The sequence below is a fragment of the Colobus angolensis genome, unplaced genomic scaffold (genome assembly GCF_000951035.1).
Source record: "Colobus angolensis palliatus isolate OR3802 unplaced genomic scaffold, Cang.pa_1.0 Scaffold83, whole genome shotgun sequence".
Lineage (NCBI taxonomy): Eukaryota > Metazoa > Chordata > Mammalia > Primates > Cercopithecidae > Colobus > Colobus angolensis.
In genome coordinates, this window is record NW_012122154.1 from 3,654,781 (window position 1) to 3,679,856 (window position 25,076).

The 25,076-nt window shown below is 41.1% G+C and overlaps 1 protein-coding gene across 8 annotated transcripts in view; it reads left to right on the forward strand.

Moving 5' to 3' along the window:
* IKZF3 (IKAROS family zinc finger 3 (Aiolos)) overlaps positions 1 to 25,076 on the forward strand; it is a 95,624-nt gene that overhangs the window by 18,870 nt on the left and 51,678 nt on the right. For 6 of the 8 annotated variants that reach the window (XM_011929874.1, XM_011929878.1, XM_011929877.1 and 3 more), the window contains exons 2-3: positions 9,165 to 9,218; positions 11,816 to 11,917. In XM_011929874.1, coding sequence (XP_011785264.1) covers positions 9,165 to 9,218; positions 11,816 to 11,917 — 156 coding nt within the window. The remainder of the gene's footprint in view (positions 1 to 9,164; positions 9,219 to 11,815; positions 11,918 to 25,076) is intronic. The other 2 variants (XM_011929875.1, XM_011929876.1) reach the window with 1 other exon arrangement.

The following is a 25,076-nucleotide window of genomic DNA, read 5'->3' on the forward strand; positions in this document are numbered from 1 at the left end:
TGAGACAGGAGAATCTCTTGAACCGGGGAGGCGGAGGTTGCGGTGAGCTGAGATCATGCCATTGCACTGTAGCCTGGACAACAAGAGAAAAAAAACAAAAAAACTCTGTCTCAAAAAAAAAAAAGAATGATGGTGATTAGGAAGAAATTTTATAAAGAAAAATAAAGCAAGGTAAGAGGAAAGAAAATGACAATGGAGGATGACATTTTATGTAGGGTAATAGGTAAACCTTGTTTGAAAAGGTGTCTTTTAAGCAGATACCTGAACGAAAAGAGAAATTGAGCCAAGTGGCTTCCAGGAGGAAAGCATTATAGTCAGAGGGAAGGGTAAATGCAAAGGCCTTGCGGCAGGAGAATGCTTTCCCTGTCCAAATAACAGGAGAAATGTAGACAATTGATGAGATTTATATTTCAACAAAACTAACCCACTCCAAGATTCTTCCATCATTTGCACTAGCTATGTATAAACATCAGTACAGGAAACTATATTTCTATCAAAAGCAATATAGGGACTCTTCCTACTTAACTTTGTAGAGCATTCTTTTGGAAAATATTTCAAAGCTATGTTGACTGCCTACACATTAAAAAGACCACAGCAGACCCCATCAAATGGAAACTTTTTGTGGCTTTGTTAGGGGGCACTGAAGTGTAAAGAAGTTACAAAAGGATTAATTAAAAACTAAGATGTTTTTGCTGCATTTAGAAATATTTAACAAGTTTCTGGTCTTCAACTGGGAGTTCCTTCACCATCTGTCCACTCCTGTCTTTGAATGGGCTTCATGCCCCTATAAATAGCTTGAAGTTTAGGGAGGGAAATGTACTTCAATCTCTCTTGTTGTTGTGTTTTAATTTAGTAGCTAAGAAGAACACTCATGTGGCCCGATCACAGACCGTTTTCCTACTTTTTAAGTTATGAATGCTAAGGTAGTCAGAATCTCATTTTTCTCTTAGAAACTACACTCAGTTACTTCTGGTGTTATTTACAGTACACAAAGGATACTTTAAAAACATTGAGAGCTATTTAAATGTCAGAGGGTTTAAAATGTTCAGGGGACCAAGACCTTTTGCCTTTAGTTCACCAAATCAAAAGCCATCTTTCTGTGCAGTGACTAAAAGATGTTCCCACACGAAGGTTGCTCATGCGAAAGCTTTGAGCTAGTTTTCGTTCTTTCTTTTTTTTCCCTCCGTTAAGAATCCTTTCAGCACGCAGTTGAAAGTTTCATAGTTAGCATTTTTAAAAAACACTATCAAACTTACAGAAAAGTTGCAATACAGCACAAAAAAGCTTTTTTTCTGCAAGTTTTGAAAGTAATGTTGCTGACACGGTGTTCTCTCTCTCCCCTATGCTTTAGTGTATGTGCCCTGCCCTCACAATAAAATCATCAAAACCAGGAAATCAACATTGGTACATTACTACCATTCAATCCTCAGACCCCATTCAGATTTCTCCAATTGCTTCTATGATGTTCTTTACCACAAGAGATTTCGGTTCAGAATCACACATTGCTGTTCGTTGTCATGTCTCTTTCCTCTCCTTCAGGCTGGAACAGTTCCTCAGTCTTTCATAACCTTGAAACTTTTGAGGATTATAAGCTAGCTGCTTTGTAAACTATCCCTGCAAATTTGAGTTTAGTTGTTTCTTTATGGTTTGATTCGCGTTTTGCACATTTGGCAGGAATATCACAGAAGCGATGCTGTGTTCTCCTCACTATCACAAGGCACATAATTTTTGTTTGTCCCGTTACTGTGATGATCACACGTAACTTTGCTCAGTTACAGTGATACCAAGCAGGCTTTTCCATTATATAGGTGCTCTTTCCTTTCAACCTTGTAATTAATAAGTATTTTTGGAGAGAAGCACTTTGAAACTATATAAATATCCCATTTGTCATCAGACTTTTATTCATTTATTAATATCAGAATGTACTCATGAATTTCTGGTTTTTTTCAATGGGTTATAATCTAATACTATTATTATCTTTATGCTCCCTTGTCCTAGATTTGGCCAATGGAAACCCCTTCAAGATGACTGCTCTGTCCTTTTAAGATATCCTCTTCATTCTGTGAGCACTTCCTTGCTTTCTGGCACAGCAAAATGTTCCAGACTCATGTTTTCAATTCTCACGTCTTAGCCACACCAGTAGCTGGTACTACAGGTATGCGCCACCATACCTGGCTAATTTTTTTATTTCTAGTAGAGATGGGGCTTCGCCACATTGGCCAGTCTTGTCTCAAACACTTGAGGCTGAGGCGGGCCTCACATGATCCACCTGCCTCAGCCTCCCAAAATGCTGGGATTATAGGAGTGAGCCACTATGCCCAGCTTGGAGTAAATCATTTCTTCAGGGAGCCTCATTCCTTTAAATGGAGAATAATATTTAGAAGTTAATATCTAGAAGCTATTGTAGTGTCACTGTTCCTAGGTGCTCTCAGTGAACAGGCAAAGGGACTGTATTTATGTATACCCATGTACACACATTTACATCTATATTTTATGTCTTTTTTTTTTTTTTTGCTTTGTTGTTACCCAGGCTGGAGTGCAGTGGCACCATCATAGCTCACTGCAGCCCCGAACTTGTGAGTTCAAGTGATTCTCCTGCTTCAGCCTCCTGAGTAGCTAGGACTACAGGTGCACTTCACCACACCCTTCTAATTTTAATATTTTTTTGTAGAGACAGGGTCTCACTATGTTGTCCAGGCTAGTCTTAAACTCCTGGCATCAAGCGATCCTCCTGCCTTGGCCTCCCAAAGTGCTGGGATTACAGGCATGAGCCACCTCACCTGGCCTATCTTTTTATATATAGTAGAAGCCACGAGTCCATGCTGGTACATCCACTTCCAATACAGTACCACAGGCTTCCATAATTGTAACTCCCTTCTCTGACAGAAAAACCCAGCTCCCATTATCCTTATTATGTTTACTTATTTGACCAGTCCTCCATTATGTAATACAACCAGAACTATTGTTCTTGTATAAGACCTTTCATTTCAAAAAATACGAAAAAAAAAGAAAGAAAACTAAAACAAAAAGGGCTGGGCATGGTGGCTCATGCTTATAATCCCAGCCCTTCGGGAAGCTAAGGCAAGAGGATCCCTTGAGGTCAGGAGTTCAAGACAAGCCTGGGCAACATAGTGAGACTCTGTCACTACAAAAAACTTTAAGAGCCAGATGTGGTGGCACACACCTGTAGTCCTAGGTACTCAGTAGACTCAGGCAGGAGGACTGCTTGAGCCCAGGAGTTTAAGGTTACAGTGAGCTGTGATCATGCCACTGCTCTCAAGCTTGGGCAAAAGAGCAAAATCCTATCTCTAAAAAAAAAGTAAAACAAGCAAAGAAAAATTCCTACATGCTTCAGAGGAACACATAGAATTCAGAATTTATGTAATATATCATTCACAATGTCCAGCATACAATCCAAAATTATGTGGTCATATGAAGAAGCAGGAAAATGTGACCCATACTCAAGAGAAAAGGAAATCAATGGTAGTTGACCTCAAGATGGCATACCTAATGGAACTAGCAGACAAGAATTTTTATAAACCATAGTAATTACACTTCTATAATTCAAGTTATAGAAGGAAAAGGGTGGGAGAATAGAACAGAAAAAATACTTGAAAGCATTTAGAGAAAAATGAAAAGGATGTAAAGGAAAATATGCTTTTAATTAACACATAGAAAACCTCAGCAGATTAATTAAAACGAACTAAATGGAAATTCTAGAACTAAAAGTTACAATATCTGAAAAAGAAAACTCATTAGATAGGCTTAACAGCAAATTAAGATGACAGAAGAAAGAGTAAATGAACTTGAAAATATGAAAATAGAAATTTTTCATTCTGAATATCAGAGGAAAAAAGGCATTGTTGGGAGATAAAGCAACAATGTCTCAGGGAACTGTGGGAAAATGTGAAAAGATCTAACACATATAATTGAAGTTATAGAAGGAAAAGGAGGGGGGAAAGGAACAGAAAAAAAATTTGAAGAAATAATGTCTGAAATTTCTTAAGTTTAGTGAAAAACATAACTTTACAGATTTAAGAAGTTCCATGAACCCAAGTGGGATATATGCAAATAAAATTACAGCTAGGAATGTTATGGTCAAACTGCTGAAAGCCAAAAGTAAAGAGAAAAATCTTGAAAGCACTTAGAGAAAAGGAACACATTACCCATAGGAAAGCAACAACACAAGATATCACTGATTTCTCATCAGAAACAATAGAAGACAGAAGACAGTGGAATACCATCTTCAAACAGCTGGAAGAAAAAAAAAACTGGGCCAGGTGTGGTGGTTTATGCCTCTAATACCATTTTGGGAGGCTGAGGTGAGAGTATGGCTTGAGGCCAGGAGTTCAAGATCAGCCTTGTCATCAAAGCAAGTCCCTGTCTCTAGAAAAAAAAAAAAAAAAATTAAGAAAAAAACCCTGTAAACCCAGAATTCTATATCTAGTAAAAATATCCTGTAAGATTGAAGACAAAGTAAAGACATTTTCAAATAAATGAAAACTAGGAAAAGTCCCTCAGATAATTGCACTACTAAAAATGCTAAAGTTCTTTAGACTGTAGGGAAATGATACCAGATCAGAACTCAAATATTTATGAAAAAATGAAAAGCACCACGCCAGGCACAGTGGCTCACACCTGTAATCCTAACACTTTGGGAGGCCAGGGTGGGAGGACCACTTCAGCTAGGGGTTTGAGACCAACCTGGGCAACATAGTGAGACGCCATCCCTACAAAAAATTTTTTTTTTTTAGTTAGTCAGGCATGGTGGTGCTTCTATAGTCCCAGCTACTTGGGAGGCTGAGGTGGGAGGATTGCTTGAGCCCAGGAGGTTGAGGCTGCGGTCAACCATGATTGTGCCACTGCACTCCAGCCTGGGCAATACAGTGAGATCCTATCTAAAAAAAAAAGAAAAAAGGCACCAGAAATTTTAAATATATGGGTAAATAGAAAGTACTGTTTTTTCATCTTAATCTTTAAAATACAATATGACTATTCAAAGCAAGAATTAGCATTGTATTGTAAGGTTTAAAGTATATGCAGATGTGATACATATGACAACTATAGTATAAAGCTTGGAGGATAGGAAATGGGCCTAAATGGTTGCAAGCTTTCTACATTTTATGTGAAATGTATGATTTTAACTCTAAGAAGACTGGAAAATTAAAGATATATTTTATAGTCCCTAGAACAGGGAGAAATAGACAAATCAACTATCATATTTGGAGATTTTAGTACTCCTTTTTCAGCAACTAAACAACTAGTCAAAAATTAGTATATCCATAGATCTGAATGACATTGTCAACTACCTTGATCTAATTAACATTTATTAAACAGTACACTTGAGAACTGCAGAATACCTAGAAGCAGCTTCTCCACTCCTTATTGAATCTCCCCCTGGTTCTGCTCACCTGCCTCCACTCCTGCCTCCACCATGTCCATCAGGGTGACCCAGAAGTTCTACAGGGTGTCCATCTCTGGCCCAAGGACCTTCAGCAGCCACTCCTATGTGAGTAGGCCCAGTGTCTGCATCAGTTCCTCAAGCTTTTGAGCTTCTCCCAAGTAGGCAGTGGCATCAGTGTCCAGGGTGTCCTGGGTGGCAGCATGGGTCTGGGTGGAGGCTATGGCCAAGATGGTGGTTATAGGAGGCATCACAGCCATCATGGTCAACCAGAGCCTGCTGAGCCCCCTTAAGTTGGAGGTGGACCCCAACATCCAGGCTGTGTGCACTCAGGAGAAGGAGCAGATCAAGACCCTCAACAAATTTGCCTCCTTCATCACAGTTCCTGAAGCAGCAGAACAAGATGCTGGGGACAAGGTAGAGCCTCCTGCAGCAGCAGCAGATGACTTGGAGCAGCAAGGACAGCATGTCCAACAGCTACATCAACAACCTTTCATGGCAGCCAGACACTCTGGGCCAGAAGAAGCTGAAGCTGGAGGCAGATCTTGGCAACATGCAGAGGCTGGTGGAGGACTTCAAGAACAAGTACAAGGACGAGATCAGTAAGCGTACAGAGATGGAGAATAAAATTGTCCTTATCAAGAAGGATGTGGATGAGGCGTAGATGAACAGGGTAGAGCTGGAGTCTCACCTGGATGGCAAGCTGGTAAGATCAGCTTCCTCAGGCAGCTGTATGAAGAGGAGATCCAGCTGCAGCCCTAGATCTCAGACACATCGGTGGGGCTGTCCATGGACAACACCCACTCCCTGGACACGGATGGCATCATTGCTGAGGTCGAGGCCCAGTATGAGGAGATCGCCAACTGCAGCTGGGCCAAGGCTGACAGCATGCACCAGATCAAATATGAGGAGCTGCAGACCCTGGCTGGAAAGCACCAGGATGACCTGCGTTGTACAAAGACAGAGATATCCAAGATAAACTGGAACATCAGCCGGCTCCAATCTGAGACTGAGGGCCTCAAAGGCCAGAGGGCTTCCCTGGAGGCCGCCATTGTGGATGTGTGGGGAGCGGTCTGTTAAGGATGCCAATGTCAAGGGGTCCAAGCTGGAGGCTGCCCTACGGCGGGCCAAGCAGGACGTGGTGCGTCAGCTGCGCAAGTACCAGGACATTGACCCTGGACATTGAGATCACTGCCTACAGGAAGCTGCTGGAGGGTGAGAAGAGCCAGCTGAAGTCTGGGATGCAGAGCATGAGTATCCATATGAAGACCACCAGGGTGGTCTGAGCTCAGCCTACAGGGGCCTTACAAGCACTGGCCTCAGCTACAGCTTGGGATCCAGTTTTAGCTATGGCAGGGGCTCCAGTTCCTTCAGCTGTGCCCGCTTCTCCAGGGCCGTGATTGTGAAGAAGATCAAGACCGCGATGGGAAGCTGGTGTCCCAGTCCTCTGAAGTCCTGCCCAGGTGAATGGCCACAGCAGCCCCACCCAGCCTACCCCCTCCTGTGGCTTCCCCAGAGCCTGTGGAGGAGGCCGCTGTGCAGGGGAGTATAGGGAACAGGAGACCCACCTGAGGCTCAGCCCTAACCCTCAGCCCATGGAGAGTTTACTCCCATGGGGAGTTTACTGCCTGGGGTACCCCCCTTGCCCATGACTCCAGTTACAAAACAAATACATCACTTTTTCTTCCTCCTAAATAAAGCCTGAGCTAGATCTGCAAAACAAAACAAAACAAACAAAACCAACAAAAAACAGAACACACATACATCTCAACTACACATGACACATTCACCGAGAACACACGTCTTAATCCTTTTAAAAAGACTACAGTCATACAGGCTGTGTTCTCTGACTGACTGTAGTGCAATGGAATTTGACTTCAATAACAACTTAGCTAAAGAATTCCCGAATTCCCCCAAATATCTGGAAATTAAACACTTATAAATAACCAGTGGATCAAAGAAGTCACAAGGGAAATTATAACTGAATTATAATTAAAATAAAACATCAGCATTTATGAGATGCAGCTAAAGCAATGCTTGCAGGAAAACTTATAGCTTTAAATGTTTATAATTAGAAAAGAAGAAAGGAATAAAGTCAGTCACTAAAATTTCACCTTAAGAGGGCTGAAACAGAGCAAGTTAAGCCCAAAGTAGAAGGAAGAAGCACTTTTGAACAAGTTCTAGTTTCACTGTGTTGAAACTAGATGTATGCCTCCTACCCTATAACCCAGTAATTCCACACCTAGGTATTGATTCAAGAGACATGAAAGCATACGACCACAGAAATACTTGTGCAAGGATGATCATACTGCAGTCTAATCATGAGAAAAACAAACACATCCCAGTTGAGGGACATTCTACAAAATACCTGACCAGTACTTAAAACTGTCAAGATCATCAAAACAAAGAAAGTCTGAGAAACTGTTCCAACCAAGAGGAACCTAAGGAGACAAGACGACTAAACGTAATGTGGGATCCTGGAAGGGATCCTGCAACAGAAAAAGGACATTAGATGAAAACTAAGGAAATCTGAATACTTAGATAGTAATAATGTATGAATATATGTTCATTAATTATAAGAGATGTACCATACTAATGTAAGACGTTAATAATAGGGGAAATTGGGTGTGGGGCATATGGGAACTCTCTGTGCTATCTTTGCAATTTTTCCATAAATTTAAAACTACTCTAAAATTTAAAAGTTTATTATTTTAAAAAAGAATATCATAGTAGTTTGACTTAAAATAGCCCAAACTGGAAACAGTCTAGGTGTCCATCAATAAGAGAATGGATAAACAAACTGGGATATTCATATGGAATACTACTTAGCAATATAAAAGAATGAACTACTGATAAACACCACAGAATGGATGTATCTCAAAACATTATGTTGAGTGAAAGAAGCCTCAGGCAAAATAATGTATACCATATGTCTGTGTGATTCTGTTTTTATGAAGTTCTAAAATAGGCTAAACTAATCTATGGTGGAAAAAGTCAAAACAGTAGTTGTCTCTGGAGTATGTGGGTGGGAATTGACTAGTAAGAGATGTGAGGGAGCTTTTCTGGGATGATGCTAATGTTCTGTATCTTGATAGGGGTTTGTATTACATGAGGATATGCATTTTTAAAAACTTATAGAATGTTACACCTAAGATCTGTGCTTATCACTGTGTGTAAAATTTACCTTTTAAAATCTTATAAACAGATACTGAATTTTAGTTAATAATAATCCTGCTGAAATGTTAGGACTGAGGTAGACTGATATCTGCAACTTATTTTGAAATGCATCAAAAAAGCTGGATCGATGAATGGATTAAGTGATGAATGGGTGGAAAGATATGTGATATTGCTGCAAATGACATGATTTTATTCTTTTTAATGGCTGATTAGTATTTCATTTTATACATATTTACCACTTTTAACTGTTTTTTTTCTATGTGTTCAACAGTGTTCATAATAAAAAATGGGGCAAGAATAAAGAATATATGAAATTATTTCTAATGGGAACCACTTTTTGTGTATTATTCTTGGTGTAAGTAGATCTCTGGCAGATGGTTTTTAGAGTAACATTGCTGCATCAATATTTTCTTTTCATTCTCCTTGAAAGGCTTTTAGGCAGAGTATAGAGACAGAGCAATCTTGCCCTGAAAGAGGAATTCTGCTGCTAAGTTTTCTAAAATGGTATCCCTTATTAAATTTGAAATGCTCAAACCTGTAGAAATGTACCCTAAGTAGCTAATATTTATAACCTCTTTCTTTTCAGATATACAAACAAATGTGGAACTCAAAAGCACTCAGGAGCAGTCTGTGCCCACAGGTAACATCGGGTCTTTCCTCTCTGGAAATATACCTTTACTAAAAATACCAAAGAAAGAAGATCATGCTTATTCTGGTTGCAGTAAAAATGCTATGGAAATGTGTGTGTGTTTTTTTTAATATGGTTGTCTCTTGCTGATGAAAAAAGAACTCATCCGTTTAGATCATGTAAGTTCTTTAGCATCCTAGGGCCAAACACACGCTACCTAATGTTGATCACTGTTTGTTTGTTTGTTTTTAATTTTGCAGCTGATTGCTCTGAAGACAGTTTTTGTTGAATAATATAGTAGCTTGTATTTGAACGACTTGCGATTTTTACTCTAGAACAGTGGTCTGCAAACTTTTTTGTAAAGGGCCAGATAGTAAATATTTAGACTTTGCAGGCCACATATGGTCTCTGTCACATATTATTTTTTGTATGTCTTATAACCCTTAAAAAATGGAAAAATCATTCCTACCTCCTGGGCTGACACAGAAGCAGGCTATGGTCAGACTTGTGTCTCAGGCCATAGTTTACTGATCCCTGCTCTAAAATAAATTATTAACATTTATAATAATTTATCTCCTGAAAATAACTTCTGCGTTCCCTCATCGATTAACTCACTGTGTGAATCAAAGCTTACATTGTATTACAAAATTTAAGTTATCACTGAAATGCCTTTTTGTGTTACTGTAAGTTGTAATCACATCTTTTTTTTTTTTTTTTGAGATGGAATTTCATTCTTGTTGCCTAGCCTGGAGTGCAATGGCGTGATCACAGCTCACCGCAACCTCCGTCTTCCGGGTTCAAGCAATTCTCCTACCTCAGCCTCCCAAGTAGCTGAGATTACAGGCATGCGCCACCATGCCTGGCTACTTTTGTATTTTTAGTAGAGACGGGGTTTCACCATGTTGGTCAGGCTGGTCTCGAACTCCCAACCTCAGGTGATCCACCTGCCTCGGCCTCCCAAAGTGCTGGGATTATAGGTATGAGCCATTGCGCCCGGCCAATCACGTCTTTTAATTGAGCCTAAACCTCATATTAATTGTTTAGGTGTCCACTGTATTTTAGTCATTTCAGGCTTGAGAAAAGTGAACCATTGTTTAGAATGGTGTCTTAGAGTTTGCAGAGTATACATTATAATATGCAGAAATTAGAAACTTTAGATATTCATAAATCAAACACTGAGTCCATGGTGATCACATTTTCAGGGGCTCCTAGTGATGGGTTTTGTGAAACGTGTTTCTTTTTCGCTCCCGCCTGTTTGGTCGTGGCTCTGCAGAAAGGAGTGCCACTGCAGAGCTTCTAGTTACCTCCTTATTTCAACCCAGCCTCAGTGCCACGGGAGTCAGTGTCTTTGACTATTTTTTGTGTTAGTGGGAACTCAGTAAATATTTCATTGAAGATTGGGAAGGAGTTAGATAAAAAGAGGGTAACTTTTTAGTTCATTTCTTCTGCTATCCTCTTTTTGTTAAGCTACTATGCTTATATGTGAAACTAATTCTAGTTACATCGTTCCTTTTTCTTCTAGTATTATCAATATTTATTATACTTTTTCTTAAACTTATTTTGTAACAAGTTTGCTATTTATTTAAGCATGCTTTTATTATGTCTGCTCCCTTTCACTTATGAACTTTCCTAAGACTTTGTATTTCCTTTATTTAATCCCTTGTCTGAGCCTACCGTGTGTTAGAGTTGTGGGCTTCTCTTATCTGTATCTCAAAGTATGAGTTCCTTGAAGACATAATGACTTATTCACATCGGTAGCCTTGTCAACATTTAGTAAATGTTCAAACAAATAAAGAAACTTGGGGTCCAATATGTTTTCCACAGAATCACATTTATAATGTGAACAGAAGGGAAAAACAGAATTTGGCATACAGAAAGCTTACAGATCTTCCTCCTAGGAAAGCATCTTTCCCAAATTAGGTTATGCCAGTGTTTGCAGGCTTAGTATTTCTGGTCACTGCTTTGTCATAAATAGCAATGGCATCCTCCTGAATATCGTGAGATATACCAATGGAGAGAGAATTTTTCTCCAGAAGGAACCTGAGTGCCCTTTAACTCAGATGAAAGAAATATTCAAGAAAGTTGTGTGTATTCAGAGGGTACATGGACCCTGGGCATATTTCTTTTTCTTTTCTTTTCTTTTTTTTTTGAGACGAAGTCTTACTCTGTCACCCAGGCTGGAGTGCAGTGGCGCTATCTTGGCTCTCTGCAACCTCCACCTCCCAAGTTCAAGTGATTCTCCTGCCTCAGCCTCCCGAGTAGCTGGGATTACAGGCACACACCTCCATGCCTAACTAATTTTTGTATTTTTGGTAGAGATGGGGTTTCACCATGTTGGCCAGGCTGGTCTCTTAACTACTGACCTCAGGTGATCTGCCCATCTCAGCCTCCCAAAGTGCTGGAATTAGAGGCGTGAGCCACTGTGAACCCTGGGCATATTTCTAAACCTCAAGAGTTTTCATGTATATATCCCTTTTGGGTATGTGTGAGGGGGTACTGTCACTAAAGGATTGTGTGAGGCTGAAAGTTAATTGGAGGTCTACTTAATACATATTTATAAAAATCCTTTAACACTGAACCACATACTTAAAACTCCTTTTATCTTTTAGAAAGTCCAGCGGTTTTGAATGACTACAGTTTAACCAAATCTCATGAAATGGAAAATGTGGACAGTGGAGAAGGCCCAGCCAATGAAGACGAAGACATAGGAGGTGAGCCGTAGTGTGCAGACTAAACACTGATGGCTGTAGATATTACTAAGGCTTAGTGTGGAGAGGAAGTCAGCTCTCCAGGGAAAACTTGCATTTGTGGGTTTGGTTAGGAGTGATTCTGTTTTGCTAATTTCACAAATATTTGCATTTCATAGTTGTACGTTATCAGCAAATTTTGAGAATTTAAGGTGCTTATCCAGAGTTCCAATTGTATTAACTTTACTTAAAACATAATGTTTATTTTACTATTTTCCATTATAAAAGTAATACATGTTTATTGTAGAAAGTTTGTCTGGGGTGTTTTCTGACACCAACAAACCAATTTTCCAGTTCTCCAGACAATGACTTGGTGTCCAACAATTCAATTCAATTTTTTTTTTTTTGAGGTGAAGTCTCACTGTTGCCCAGGCCAGAGTGCGGTGGCACAATCTCTGCTCACTGCAACCTCCGCCTCCCACGTTTTAGTGAGTCTCCTGCCTCAGCCTCCCAAATAGCTGAGATTACAGGCGCCCACCACCACACCCAGCTAATTTTTGTATTTTTTTAGTAGAGACAGGGTTTTACCATGTTGGCCAGGCTGGCCAGGGGCTCCTGACCTCAAGTGATCGCCAAACTCAGCCTTCCAAAGTACTGGGATTATAGACATGAACCACCATGCCCAGCCCAATTCAATTCAATTCTGATTCTAATTCCTGATGTTTGCATAGACCCCACAGGTTACAGGCTCAGTTCCACAATACTGCACAGTACTCTCTCCACTTCAGATACCAGTCTCAAGTACCAGGTCCCCAGATTACCTGCACTTCTGTCTGGTTTAGCTACAAAATCGGGGACTCCCCTCCACATGTTTAATAATTTGCTAGGATGACTCAACAGGACTTGTTACATAACTCATTCATTCATTCCTTTACTCTCAGCTACTCTTCCTCCTTCTTACTGTCTATGCCCAAACTTTCCCACCTTTGGGAGGAACATTAGGTTTAGCCACTGCGCTGGTCTACATCATAGGCGGCAATACTAGTCTAGCAAGTACCTCTCCCTCAGTCAACTCCCATACATACAGGGTAGGGTTACAAAGGTACAGAACTAGTGGGCTATTTCTACCCACTGGCCAATATATCTGCATTCAATATTAACCCCAATTTTGCCAGATGGGGTAAAGGCATAGCCTGCCTCATCAGGCCCTTAGGAATTCTGACATGAAGGTTTAAAGCTATGGTTACAGTTTCTTGCTTTGGGAATCATCTCTGTTTCTGGCACTTGTAGGTTGCAGCACTGGTCTTGCAGCCACTGCATCTGATAGGAAAGAGAAAGCTGATGTGACGACATAGGGAAGGAAAAAAAGAATAGTCATCACACCAATATCCTCCTCTTTGGCAAGAATTGTATAGTCATATCAGCATCCTCCCCCACCTCCTCTTCCCAATCCACCAGAAAAACAGAGGTATCTACCTAGTGGGAACACTCCCTTAGCTCATCTGAGAGTGACCTCACACTTGTGCACATGCATAAACCAACCCTTCATGCCTATACCTCACCCTATTTTAGACAGTGTTTCAATTGGTCCAATTCTCTGTCAAACTATTACTGAGGAGGATAGCTCTTTGCCCATTGTTTGACATTATGGGCTGTAAGTAGAGTGCTGCTTAGTGTGAAGAAATGTGGCTCAGCCGTTCAAATTGGTGCAATATCTTCTGTTCCGGTTCTTTGATGGTACTGACCATTTGTGTCTACCACCAGATAAGCAAAGCCCCATCCAGAGTCAGTGTTTATCCCTGTCAAAACCTGTAATCCCAGCACTTTGAGAGACTGAAGCAGGAGGATCTCTTGAGCTCAGGAATTCGGCCCAGCCTGGGCAACATGGTGAAGCCCCATCTCTATTAAAAAAAATAATAATTATAATAATAATACAAATATATTAGCCAGGGGTGGTGGTGTGTACCTGTAGTCCCAGCTACTTGGGAGGCTAAGGCTGAAGGATCACTTGAGCCTGGGAAGTTGAGGCTGCAGTGAGCTGTGATCCCGCCACTGCACTCCAGCCTGGGCAATAGAATGAGATCCTGTCTCAAAAGAACAACAACAGGCAGGCCATAGTGACTCACACCTGTAATCCCAGCACTTTGGGAGGCTGAGGCGAGTGGATCATTTGAGGTTGGGAGTTCGAGACCAGCCTGACCAACTGGTGAAACCCCGTCTCTGCTAAAAATACAAAAATTAGCCAGGTGTGGTGGTACTCACCTGTAATCCAAGCTACTGGGGAGGCTGAGGCAGGAGAATTGCTTGAACCTGGGAGGTGGAAGTTGCAGTGAGCCGAGATTGCACCAGTGCGCTCCAGCTTGGGTGACACAGTGAGACTCCATCTCAAAAAAAGAACAAAAACAAGAATGATTTGTAGCCTTTGGGACTACCAGCATTGGCTCTTCAATGCAATCCACTTGCCAACTATGTGTAGGGTCTTCCCCCTGGGGAATCTTCCCCATAGTCATCTACAGAAACAGTCTCTCTTATTGGCAGACAGAATAGTTTATTGCCATTTTGTGCCTCAGGGGGTCCTAGAGAAATATGTCCAAATTCAGCCCATCTTCTGCAGTGGCTGTAGCACCCCACAACCTGTCTACTCATTTCATGGACCCACATGCTTACCTCAAACAAGCACACTGTGATACTTACTAACTGGTTCTGATCAGCTTCCAAATCTGGAAGGGGGGTCTTTTGCTGAGCATTGACATCTCCTACTTTAATGCACCCCTCAAATTCCTATAGTGATTTCCATAGGGCTTTGTCCCATATGAGAGTCCCTTTAATATGCAAGTTTCCGTTGCACTCTTGCCTTACCACATGGACAGGCTGTTGGCCATTGCCCATGAATCAGAAACTGAAACATATGGGCATGTATCACTGTTCAGTTCTTCCATCACTTTTAGGAAAACAACAGATTATTCAGCTCACCGAGCTGATTTGTTTTTACCTTCTTTAATTACAGTTGTGGTGTTCCAAACAGAATGTTGTCCATTTACCTTAAAACTACCATCCACAGCCAGGCATGGTGGCTCTTGCCTGTAATCCTAAAACTTTGGGAGGCCAAGGCAGGAGGATTGCTTGAGCTCAGGAGTTTAAGACCAGCCTGGGCAATATAGTGAGACCTTGTCTCTACAAAACACTTAAAAATTAGCTAGGCATGGTGGCACATGCCTGTGGTCCCATCTACTTGGGTGACTGAGGTGGGAGGATCATTTGAGCCTGGGAGGTTGAGGCTGCAGTGAGCCCTGATTGTGTCACTGCACTCTAGGCTGGATGATAGAATAAGACCCTGTCTCAAAAAGCAAACAAAAAAACCTCCATCCACAAATCAAGCATCTCTCTGTTGGTCAAAGACTACTTTATAGGGCACTGTTTAAGTGATGATAGAATCCAGTAGCTCCTCATATAGTTCCAAAGTCAGTTGTAGAAGAAAAGAGGATCCCTACTCCCGAGTATATCATCTTTTCATTCCCCAGGTAGCATGATTCTCTATAAACTATTTCTATGTTATAGAACTCTTCTGGGCACTGCCCTCCCCATTAGAACACTTCTCTGACATCACCCAAGACTTCATTCATATTTTAGGTTTTAAAATTTTTTTTGTCCTTTAATCATAATGACAACTTCAATTAATGTCCAATAGCAGGCTAATAATTGCCCCTCAAATGGAAATTCTCTGGTCCAAAATCCAATCGTTGTCATCGCTGGGAAGCGCTCACAGGTTTTTGCCATAAGTCATTATCCAACTGTCACACACCAAGCCTGAATTTCCCCTACCCTAAGTCATCCCAGGGCCAGATACTAGTCAACCAGAGACCATCCTTATGCCCTAAAGCCAACCAGAATTATTCAGAGTAGCCAATCCTAAACTGTTTACCCAGCCCTGTCTTGCCTTTTCCACAGAAACCCCAATTAAGGCTCTGACCTAAGCTTTTTCCTCATTCCTCTTTTCTGCCTCCTGACCAACACTGGTGCTTTCTCCTGTGACCTTGCATAGCGCATAATAACCATCTCTCTGGGACCTGTGAATGTGACAAATTTCTTTCCAGGTCTTGTTCTTATTTTCTTTGTGTCCACACTGACTTTACCATATCATATCTGACATGTACATTCTTAGACACCACTTAACTGAGGCATTTACCATGACCTGGTGTATTAGTCTGTCCTCATGCTGCTATGAAGAAATACCCAAGACTGGGCAATTTATAAAGAAAAGAGGTTTAATTGACTCACAGTTCTACATAGATGGGGAGGCCTCAGAAAACTTACAATCATAGCAGGAGGCATCTCTTCACAGGGCGGCAGGAGAGAATGAGTGCCAGCAGGGGAACTGCCAGACACTTATAAAACCACCAGATCTTGGTCAGGCGCAGTGGCTCATGCTTGTAATCCCAGCACTATGGGAGGCTGAGGTAGGAGGATCACAAAATCAGGAGATTGAGACCATCCTGGCTAACATGGTGAAATCCCATCTCCCCTAAAAATACAAAAAATTAGCTGGCGGTGGTGGCAGGTGCCTGTAGTCCCAGCTACTTGGGAGGCTGAGGCAGGAGAATGGCTTGAACCCTGGAGGCGGAGCTTTCAGTGAGCTGAGATCACGCCGCTGCACTCCAGCCCGGGTGACAGAGCAAGACTCCATCTCAAAAGGAAAAACAAAACAAAATAAAACCATCAGATCTTGTGAGAACTCACTATCATGAGACCAACATGGGGGAAACCACCTCCATAATTCAATTACCCCGTGATTCAATCCCACCGGGTCCCTCTCACAACATGTGGGGATAATGGGGGTTACAATTCAAGATGAGATTTGGGTAAGGACACAGTTAAACCATATCATTCTGCCCCAACACCCACCCAAATTGCATGTCCTCACATTTCAGAACACAATCATGCCTTCCCAACAGTCCTCCAAGTCTTAACTCACTTCAACATTAACCTATAAGTCCAAGGCCAAAGTCTCATCTGAGACAAGGCAAGCCCCTTCTGCCTATGAGTCTGTAAAATCAAAAGCAAGGTAGTTACTTCCCAGATACAATGGGGGTACAGGCATTGGGTAAATATACTGGTTCCAAATGGGAGATATTGGCCAAAGCAAAAGGGATACAGGCCCCATGTAAGTCTGAAATCCAATAGGGCAGTCATTAAACCTTAAAGTTCCAAAATGATCCCCTTTGACTCCATGTCTCATATCCACGTCATACTGATACAAGAGGTGGGCTCCTATGGCCTTGGGCAGCTCCGCCCCTGTGGCTTTGCAGGGTACAGCCCCCTTCCCAGCTGCTTTCACAGGCTGGCGTCGAGTGTCTGTGGCTTTTCCAGGTGCATGACACAAGCCATCAATGGATCTACCATTCTGGGGTCTGGAGGACAGTGGCCCTCTTCTCACAGCTCCACTAGAGAGTGCCCCAGTGGAGACTCTGTGTGGGGGCTCTGACCCCACATTTCCCTTTTGCATGAAATTCTGCATGAGGGCTCCACCCCTGAGGCAAACTTCTGCCTGGACATCCAGATGTTTTCATACATCCTCTGAAATCTAGGCAGAGGTTCCCAAACCTCAATTCTTGAATTCTATGAACCCATAGGCTCAACATCACATGAAAGATGCCAAGGCTTGGGGCTTGTATTCTCTGAAGCAACAGCCTGAGCTGTACCTTTGCCCCTTTTAGCCACAGCTGGAGCAGCTGGGACACAGGGCACCATGTCCTGATCCTGCACAGAACCGGGGGACCCTGGACCCAGCCCAGGAAACCATTTTTCCTCCTAGACCTCTGGGCCTGTGATGGGAGGGGCTGCTGTGAAGGTCTCTGATATGCCCTGGAGACATTTTCCCCATTGTCTTTGTAATCAACATTAGGCACCTCGTTACTTATGCAAATTTCTGCAGCTGGTTTGAATTTCTCCTCAAAATGGGTTTTTCTTTTCTATCACATTGTCAGGCTGCAAATTTTCCAAACTTTTATGCTTTGCTTCCTCTTGAACGCTTTGCTGCTTAGAAATTTCTTCCAACAGATACCTTAAATCATCTCTCTCAAGTTCAAAGTTCCACAGATCTCTAGGGCAGGGGCAAAATACTGCCAGTCTCTTTACTGAAGCATAGCAAACGTTACCTTTGCTCCAGTTCCCAAGAAGTTCCTCATCTCCATCTGAGACTACCTCAGCCTGGACTTCATTGTCCATATCACTGTCAGCATTTTGGTCAAAAGCATTCAATAAGTCTCTAGGAAGTTCCAAGCTTTCCCACATCTTCCTGTCTTCTGAGCCCTCCATGTCTCTAGGAAGTTCCAAACTTTCCCACATTTTTCTGTCTTCTTCTGAGCCCTCCAAGCTGTTCCAGCCTCTGTCTTTTACCCAGATCCAAAGTTGCTTCCACATTTTTGGGTATCTTCGTAGCAGTACCCCACTCTCTGTGGTACCAATTTACTGTATTAGTCCACTCTCACACTGCTATGAAGACATACCCAAGACTGGGTAATTTATAAAGAAAAGATGTTTAATTGACTCACAGTTCTGCATGGCTGGGGAGGCCTCAGGAAACTTACAATCATGGCAGAAGGTACCTCTTCGCAGGATGGCAGAAGAGAGAGTGAGTGCCAGCAGGGGAAATATTGGATGCTTATAAAACCATCAGATCTTGTGAGAACTCACTCACTATCACGAGAACAGCATGGGGGAACCACTCCCATGATTCAGTTACCTCCCACTGGGTCCCTCCCATGACATGAGATTATGGGGCTTACAATTCAAGATGAGATTTGGGTGGGGACACAGCCAAGCCATATCGCCTGGGTAATGGGCATATTTAGTGTGTGAATCCTGATTGTCACAAAGCCAGTTCCACATGGCTTGCATATGAAGCATATCAGCTGCTTCATCTGGGGTGTTCCAGTTGGCATTGAAAGGGGAAGTCAGATAGTTCCCCTTCTTAAGGTAAATAGACCTTATAATGGCTCTTATCTGGTCCACCAGGTCAGCTGTTCCCTTAGGAATGACTGCTGTGTGTCTGGATCATGTGTAGCCATCTGTGATTGTTCCATAGTGAGCTGTGGATCCTGTATCAACCCAAACATGCTCTTCCACTCTGAAGCATTTAAATGCCAATATACTGCCCCTAAATTATTTACTCTTGCAATTCATTTTAGTCAAAATTCTTTAGGAAGCTGATGGTACTGACCTACAAAATAAAGTAACTCTTTCACACTATAACCCCTGGTTTCAGTAGTTTCTTGGTTTTGCCCTCCCCTACCTGGACTCTCTTTTTGGTGACCAGAGATCTTAGAGATATTTTCTGTTTTTCTCACATATTTTTTCCCATTAGAGGCAGCTTTGAGTCTAGCATCCCAAGTTCAGGCCCACTGGAATCTGAGCATGGTTCAACATCTTTTTAACTTTCATTTCACCAACCCAACACTCTCTTTAACTTTCATTTTAGCTGTTACAGATAACAATAACCATTGGATTGTGTATTTCACTTTTTCCTTATTAGTTTGCATTTCCTTAAGTATTCAGTGAACCAACTCCCCAGGAGTTAGGTTCATCTTTAAATTTCACTGGTAACTTTTACCTTTAGTAACTGATCACAGGCCAGTTGCTGCTCCATAGGTGACTATATGGCCACTCAGGAATCAAAATTTCCTCATTCCCTACCCTTTTATTTTTATCCTTCCAAACCACATGTTTCTGTGAGCCAGGGCTGATCTAGCAAATCCTGCTCCTGACAACAATTCTGGGGTGTTTTCCATCCACAACCAAGTCTCTAGACAATTCAGTTGTTGGGTGTCCAACAATTCAATTCAATTCTGATACTAACTCTGAGAATTAGTACAGACCACACAGGTTAAGGGCTCAGTCCCACAGACTGCCCCTACTTCAGACACCAGTCTCAAATACCAGGCCCTCAGGTGACCCACACTTCTTCCAACTTGGGCAAATTTGAGTGTTCCCACATCCTTCCTCAGGTTTGATAATTTTCTGGAATGACCCACAGAGCTCAAAAAATGTCTTTACTTATCACTACCAGTTTATTATAAAAGATACAACTCAGGAACAGTCAAATGGTAGGGAGGCACAGAGCAAGGAAGGGGTGACATGAAGCTTCCATACTTTCTCTGGGCATGCCACACCCCCAGCTCCTCTCTATATTCACCAACCTGGAAGCTCTCTGAATCTTGTTCAAGGACGTTTATAGGACTCAATCTCCAGCCCAGTTTCCTCCCTCTTCTTGCCTGAGGTCACTGGGTGGGGCTGAAAGGTCCAGCTCTCTAATTACCAGGTCCTTCTGGTAAATAGCTCTATCCTGAGGCTGTCTAGTGGCCCATGCCTCAGCTACCTCATTAGCATAATCTAAGGTGCTATTGAAAAGGGCTTTTTATGAATACATAACACACTCCTGTCCCTGCTACTTAGAAGCTGAGGCAGGAGGATCTAGTGAGAAAAACAAAGCAAAACAAAGCAAACAACAACAACAACAACAAAACGCTTCTATTACTTAGGAAATTCCAAGGTCTTTAAAAGTTCTGTGCCTGATCCTGGGAGCAGGAACAAAGACCAAATATGTTTTTGTATTATACCACAGTTTGGAAAGTTCATTGAAATAGAAAGAGAAAAGAAAACCCCACCTCTATCCTACCACCCAAAGATAGTCTCTAATAGCATTACAGAGTACTTACTTCCAGGCTTTTTTGCGAGTTTTGAGCATTATATTTATATTAATATTACTCACATTTTATGGTAACATTTATGTTGATAAATCTAATCACTTTTACTTTATGAATGTTACTCTGTTACTCAGATCTCATCTTAAATGTCATTTCTTCAGAAAAGCTTTTCCTGACAATTCAGTCACTATTTTAACACAGTCCTATTTTAATTCATCGCATGCCACTGAACACAGATAACTTTGGAGTTTTGTTTAGTGTCTACTCTCCTTCCAGCCTTCATTAACCTGGATCTTGGGCTATTTTTTTCCTTGCTAGATATTTACAGCACCTAGAACAGTACCTGGACCTACGGTGGTAGGTGTGCAATAAATTTTGTTGAGTAAGTGGCTAAATGAAAGCCCTAGGTCAGTTATATGTGTGTGTATATGAGTTTCTTTAAGGAAGAAAAGAAAATAGGCCGGGTGCAGTGGCTTGGCTCACACTTGTAATCCTAATACTTTGGGAGGCCAAGGTGGGTGGATTACTTGAGGTCAGGAGCTCGAGATCAGCCTGGGCAATATGGCAAAACCCCATCTCTACAAAAAAAAATTTTTTTTTAATTAGTCGTGTGTGTGCCTGTAGTCCCAGCTACTTAGGAGGCTGAGGTGGGAGGATCACCTGAGCCCAGGAGGCAGAGGTTGCAGTGAGCCAAGATCACGCTGCAGCACTCCCGTCTGGACAGTAGAGTGAGACCCCTTCTCAAGAAAAGAAAATCATTGCTCAGAGTCTTCTTCTTTTACCTTAAATGTCTTAAGAGACCAAGAAATGGAGTTATTTGTCTAAAACTTCTGAGATTCAAATCACAGCTTCAAATAACATTCCAGCTGTGCCGAACTATACATTAATTTGTACCAGTTTTTAACCACAGAGACAGAAAAATGCTGCCTGGCACAGGATGTGGTCATTTGTGCTGAGGAAAGGCATATGATGTATCAGCTTCATGCAACTTCTTGAAGGTGACATCCATGGAGTCTCACTCAGAATGAGGCAAATGATAGCTGTGCTTGTGGCTTGTTTTTTTTCTGAGTTATGGTTTCTGAGTTCTGGTAGGCAATACCATTAAGTCTGTAGTTGAAATAGTGATCCCTGTGCCACTGTTGGTTTGGGAATTTATAATTTATGTTACAAATTTACTTTGGATTCAGGAGTAGCCTATGAGTTTTATATTTTCAGGTAGTTTGGGATAAAAAAACAGATTAAATACTGAAACATAAACAAGAAACCAATAATTTCCATTCAATAATAGGAATTTAAAACAAATATTGTTAAAACCCAAGTGGTGAAGCACCTTGTTAGGAACCCATACAATAGTATCACCTTACCTCCAACTTCATGTCAATGGGTTAATAGGATGTCTGTGTAGAGAAATTATTTTTCTCAGTTGCTTGGGGTCTAGGAGTATCATGCAGTTCTTGATAGAGAATAGAAGATACGATCAATCCCTCTAAATAATTTGGGAAAGAGAAAAGAAACAGTTATTTACTTGAAGCTTCATTCAGAAAGAAATGAATAGGCTAATTTTGTTATTGTTGTTGTTTTAGTTGTTGCTTTGTTGCCCAGGCTGGAGTGCAGTGGTACGATCTCAGCTCACTGCAACCTCTGCCTCCTAATTTCAAGTGACCTCTCATGCCTCAGCCTCCTGAGTAGCTGGGACTACAGACATGTGCCATCATGCCTGGCTAATTTTTATATTTTTAGGAAAGACGGGGTTTTACCATCTCTACTGGATGGCCAGACTGGTCTCGAACTCGTGACCTCAAGTGATCTGCCCAACTTGGCCTCCCAAAGTGCTAGGATTACACCACTCCTGGCCTGAATAGGTTAATTACAATGTTGAAAGATCATTCCATTATTTTGTGATTAATCTGCAAACAGATTGTAATAGTCCCCCTTCTCTGCGGTTTCACTTTCTGCAGTTTCAGTTCCATGGTCAACCATGATCCCAAAATAGGTGAGTTCAGTACAATAAAATATTTTGAGAGACAGTCAATAATCACATACCTTTTATTATAGTATAGTGTTATAATTGTTCTATTTTATTGTTATTGTTACTAATCTCTTACTGTGCCAGATTTATAAATTAAAACTTTATCTTAGGTGTGTATGTATAGGAAAAAACACAGTGTTCAGTCGTATACCACACAACGTTTTGGTCAATGATGGACTGCAAAAACAGTGGTGGTCTCATAAGTTAAGACCTATTTTTACTGTATCTTTTCTATGTTTAGATATACGAATACTTACCATTGTGTTACAGTTGCCTACAGTATTCAGTACAGTAACATGCTGTACAGTCTAAGAGCAGTAGGCTGTACCATATACCTGAGGTTTGTAGTAGGCCATACTGTCTAGGTGTCTATATATAAAGTGTGCTCTATAATGTTTGCATAATGATGAAATCACCTAATGATCCATTTCTTAGAATGCATCCCATCGTTAAGGAGCATGTGACTCTATATAGGGTTTGGTACTATCTGCAATTTCAGACATCCACTGGGGGTCTTGGAAAGTATCCTCTGTGAATAAGGGGGGACTACTCTACTGTACTATTAATACTGGTGCTTAATCTGGGTCGTGTATGTTTGGAAAAGGTGGTTACCAGGACCCTGCTTTTATAAAATATATAATATGATCAGTATGTATAAATTATACATACTAAATTATAAAAGTAATAGAATGTAAAAACAGCATTGCCCAATAGAAGTTATACCTATTGCATAATAAGGTACCACTGCCATATGCAGCACAGGAAAACATTAAGACTAGAGTTAGGCCCAGTGCTGTGACACAAGCCTGTAGTCCCAGCTACTCAGGAGGCTGAGGCAGGAGGAGCACTTGATCCCAGGAGGTTGAGGCTGGAGTGCATCATGATCACACCTATGAATAGCCACTGCACACCAGCCTGGGCAATATTGCAAGACTCCATCTATAAAAAAAGAAAAGACTAGAATTAGAATTATACTTTTAAAGGTAATTAGGGGAACTTAGCTATAATGTAATAACTATTTAAAAACATGCTTTAGAGAATTCTATTATGTTTAAGTTTAATGGAAGCATTTATTTTTTAATGTCATTTGAAAGATTTTAGGAACCAAAGACTTGTCTGGAGTGTTTAAAATTCAGAATAATTGCAGTTATGTTCAATTTATATGTTAAAAAATGAAATATCATGTGCATCTTCATAAGTTTCCAGCTCTTAGAAAATTGTTTTATAGAAAATTTCACACCCTGATAGAGACACTCACTTTATTTTTTCTCTTGTGGAAAGACAGACTAATTTCTAGGGGAAAAGTTTTTACCCAACTAGAGTTGTTTGGAAAACAAAACAAAAATACTCGGAAAAAACTTTTAAAAAGTGTTAACATTGGCCGGGCATGGTGGCACACGCCTGTAATCCCAGCACTTTGGGAGGCCCAGGCAGGCAGATCGCCTGAGGTCAGGAGTTCAAGACCAGCCTGGCCAACATGGTGAAACCCCGTCTCTACTAAAAACACAAAAATTAGCTAGGCATGGTGGCTCATGTCTGTAATCCCAGCTACTCGGGAGGCTAAGGCGGGAGAATCTTCTGAGCCTGGGAGGCAGAGGTTCCAGCAATGAGCTGAGATCGCACCAAGTGCACTGAAGCCTGGGCGACGGAGTGAGACTGTGTCTGAAAAAAACAAAAATAAAACAAACAAAAGTATTAACATTGAACATAAATACACTTGTTTGTGATCCCACAGACATTGTGGTAATGTTTTACAGTATATTTCCAGGAGCCTAGTGAGGGTATTAGCAAACTTTTTCTGTAAAGGATGAAATAGTAAATATCTTAGGCTTTGTGGGCTATACAATCTCTCTTGCATCTTCTCAACTCTGCCATTGCAAGGTAAGACAACTACAGAAGATGCATAAATGAATGTGAGTGGCTTTGTACCAATAAAACTTTATTTACAAAAACAGGCAGTGGGTTGGATTTGACCTGCAGGCCATAATTCCCTTACTCCTAACCTAGTGTATACATTTATTGTATGATTAGTTAAGAAAAGATTTGGCACTTTTGAAAGGAACGGTGTTTGTGTAACCATTTCAAAAGGGCATCAGTGAGGATTCTAACACTATTACTTTAAAAATTAGAAAAATATATATCACTAACAGCTTTGTATCACATGCATGTATAGTTGATACACCTCTAGTTACATAAATTAATTAGACATAAATAAAACCATATGTAGACTAAATGTTGTATTACCATTTAGTTGGTTTTCTTCTTTATTCCTGAAAATTTAAATCTAACAAGCTAATGCACTGACAAATATTTACATCAACTCAAGTTTATTTCCTCCAGGAGACTTTTTTATACTATCCCACCTCCCACAGTGTGGTCTCAGAGCTGAACTTTTAAGGGTATGTTCAGTTAGTACTTATTTAAACACCTAATTATATTGTATTCGAAATTG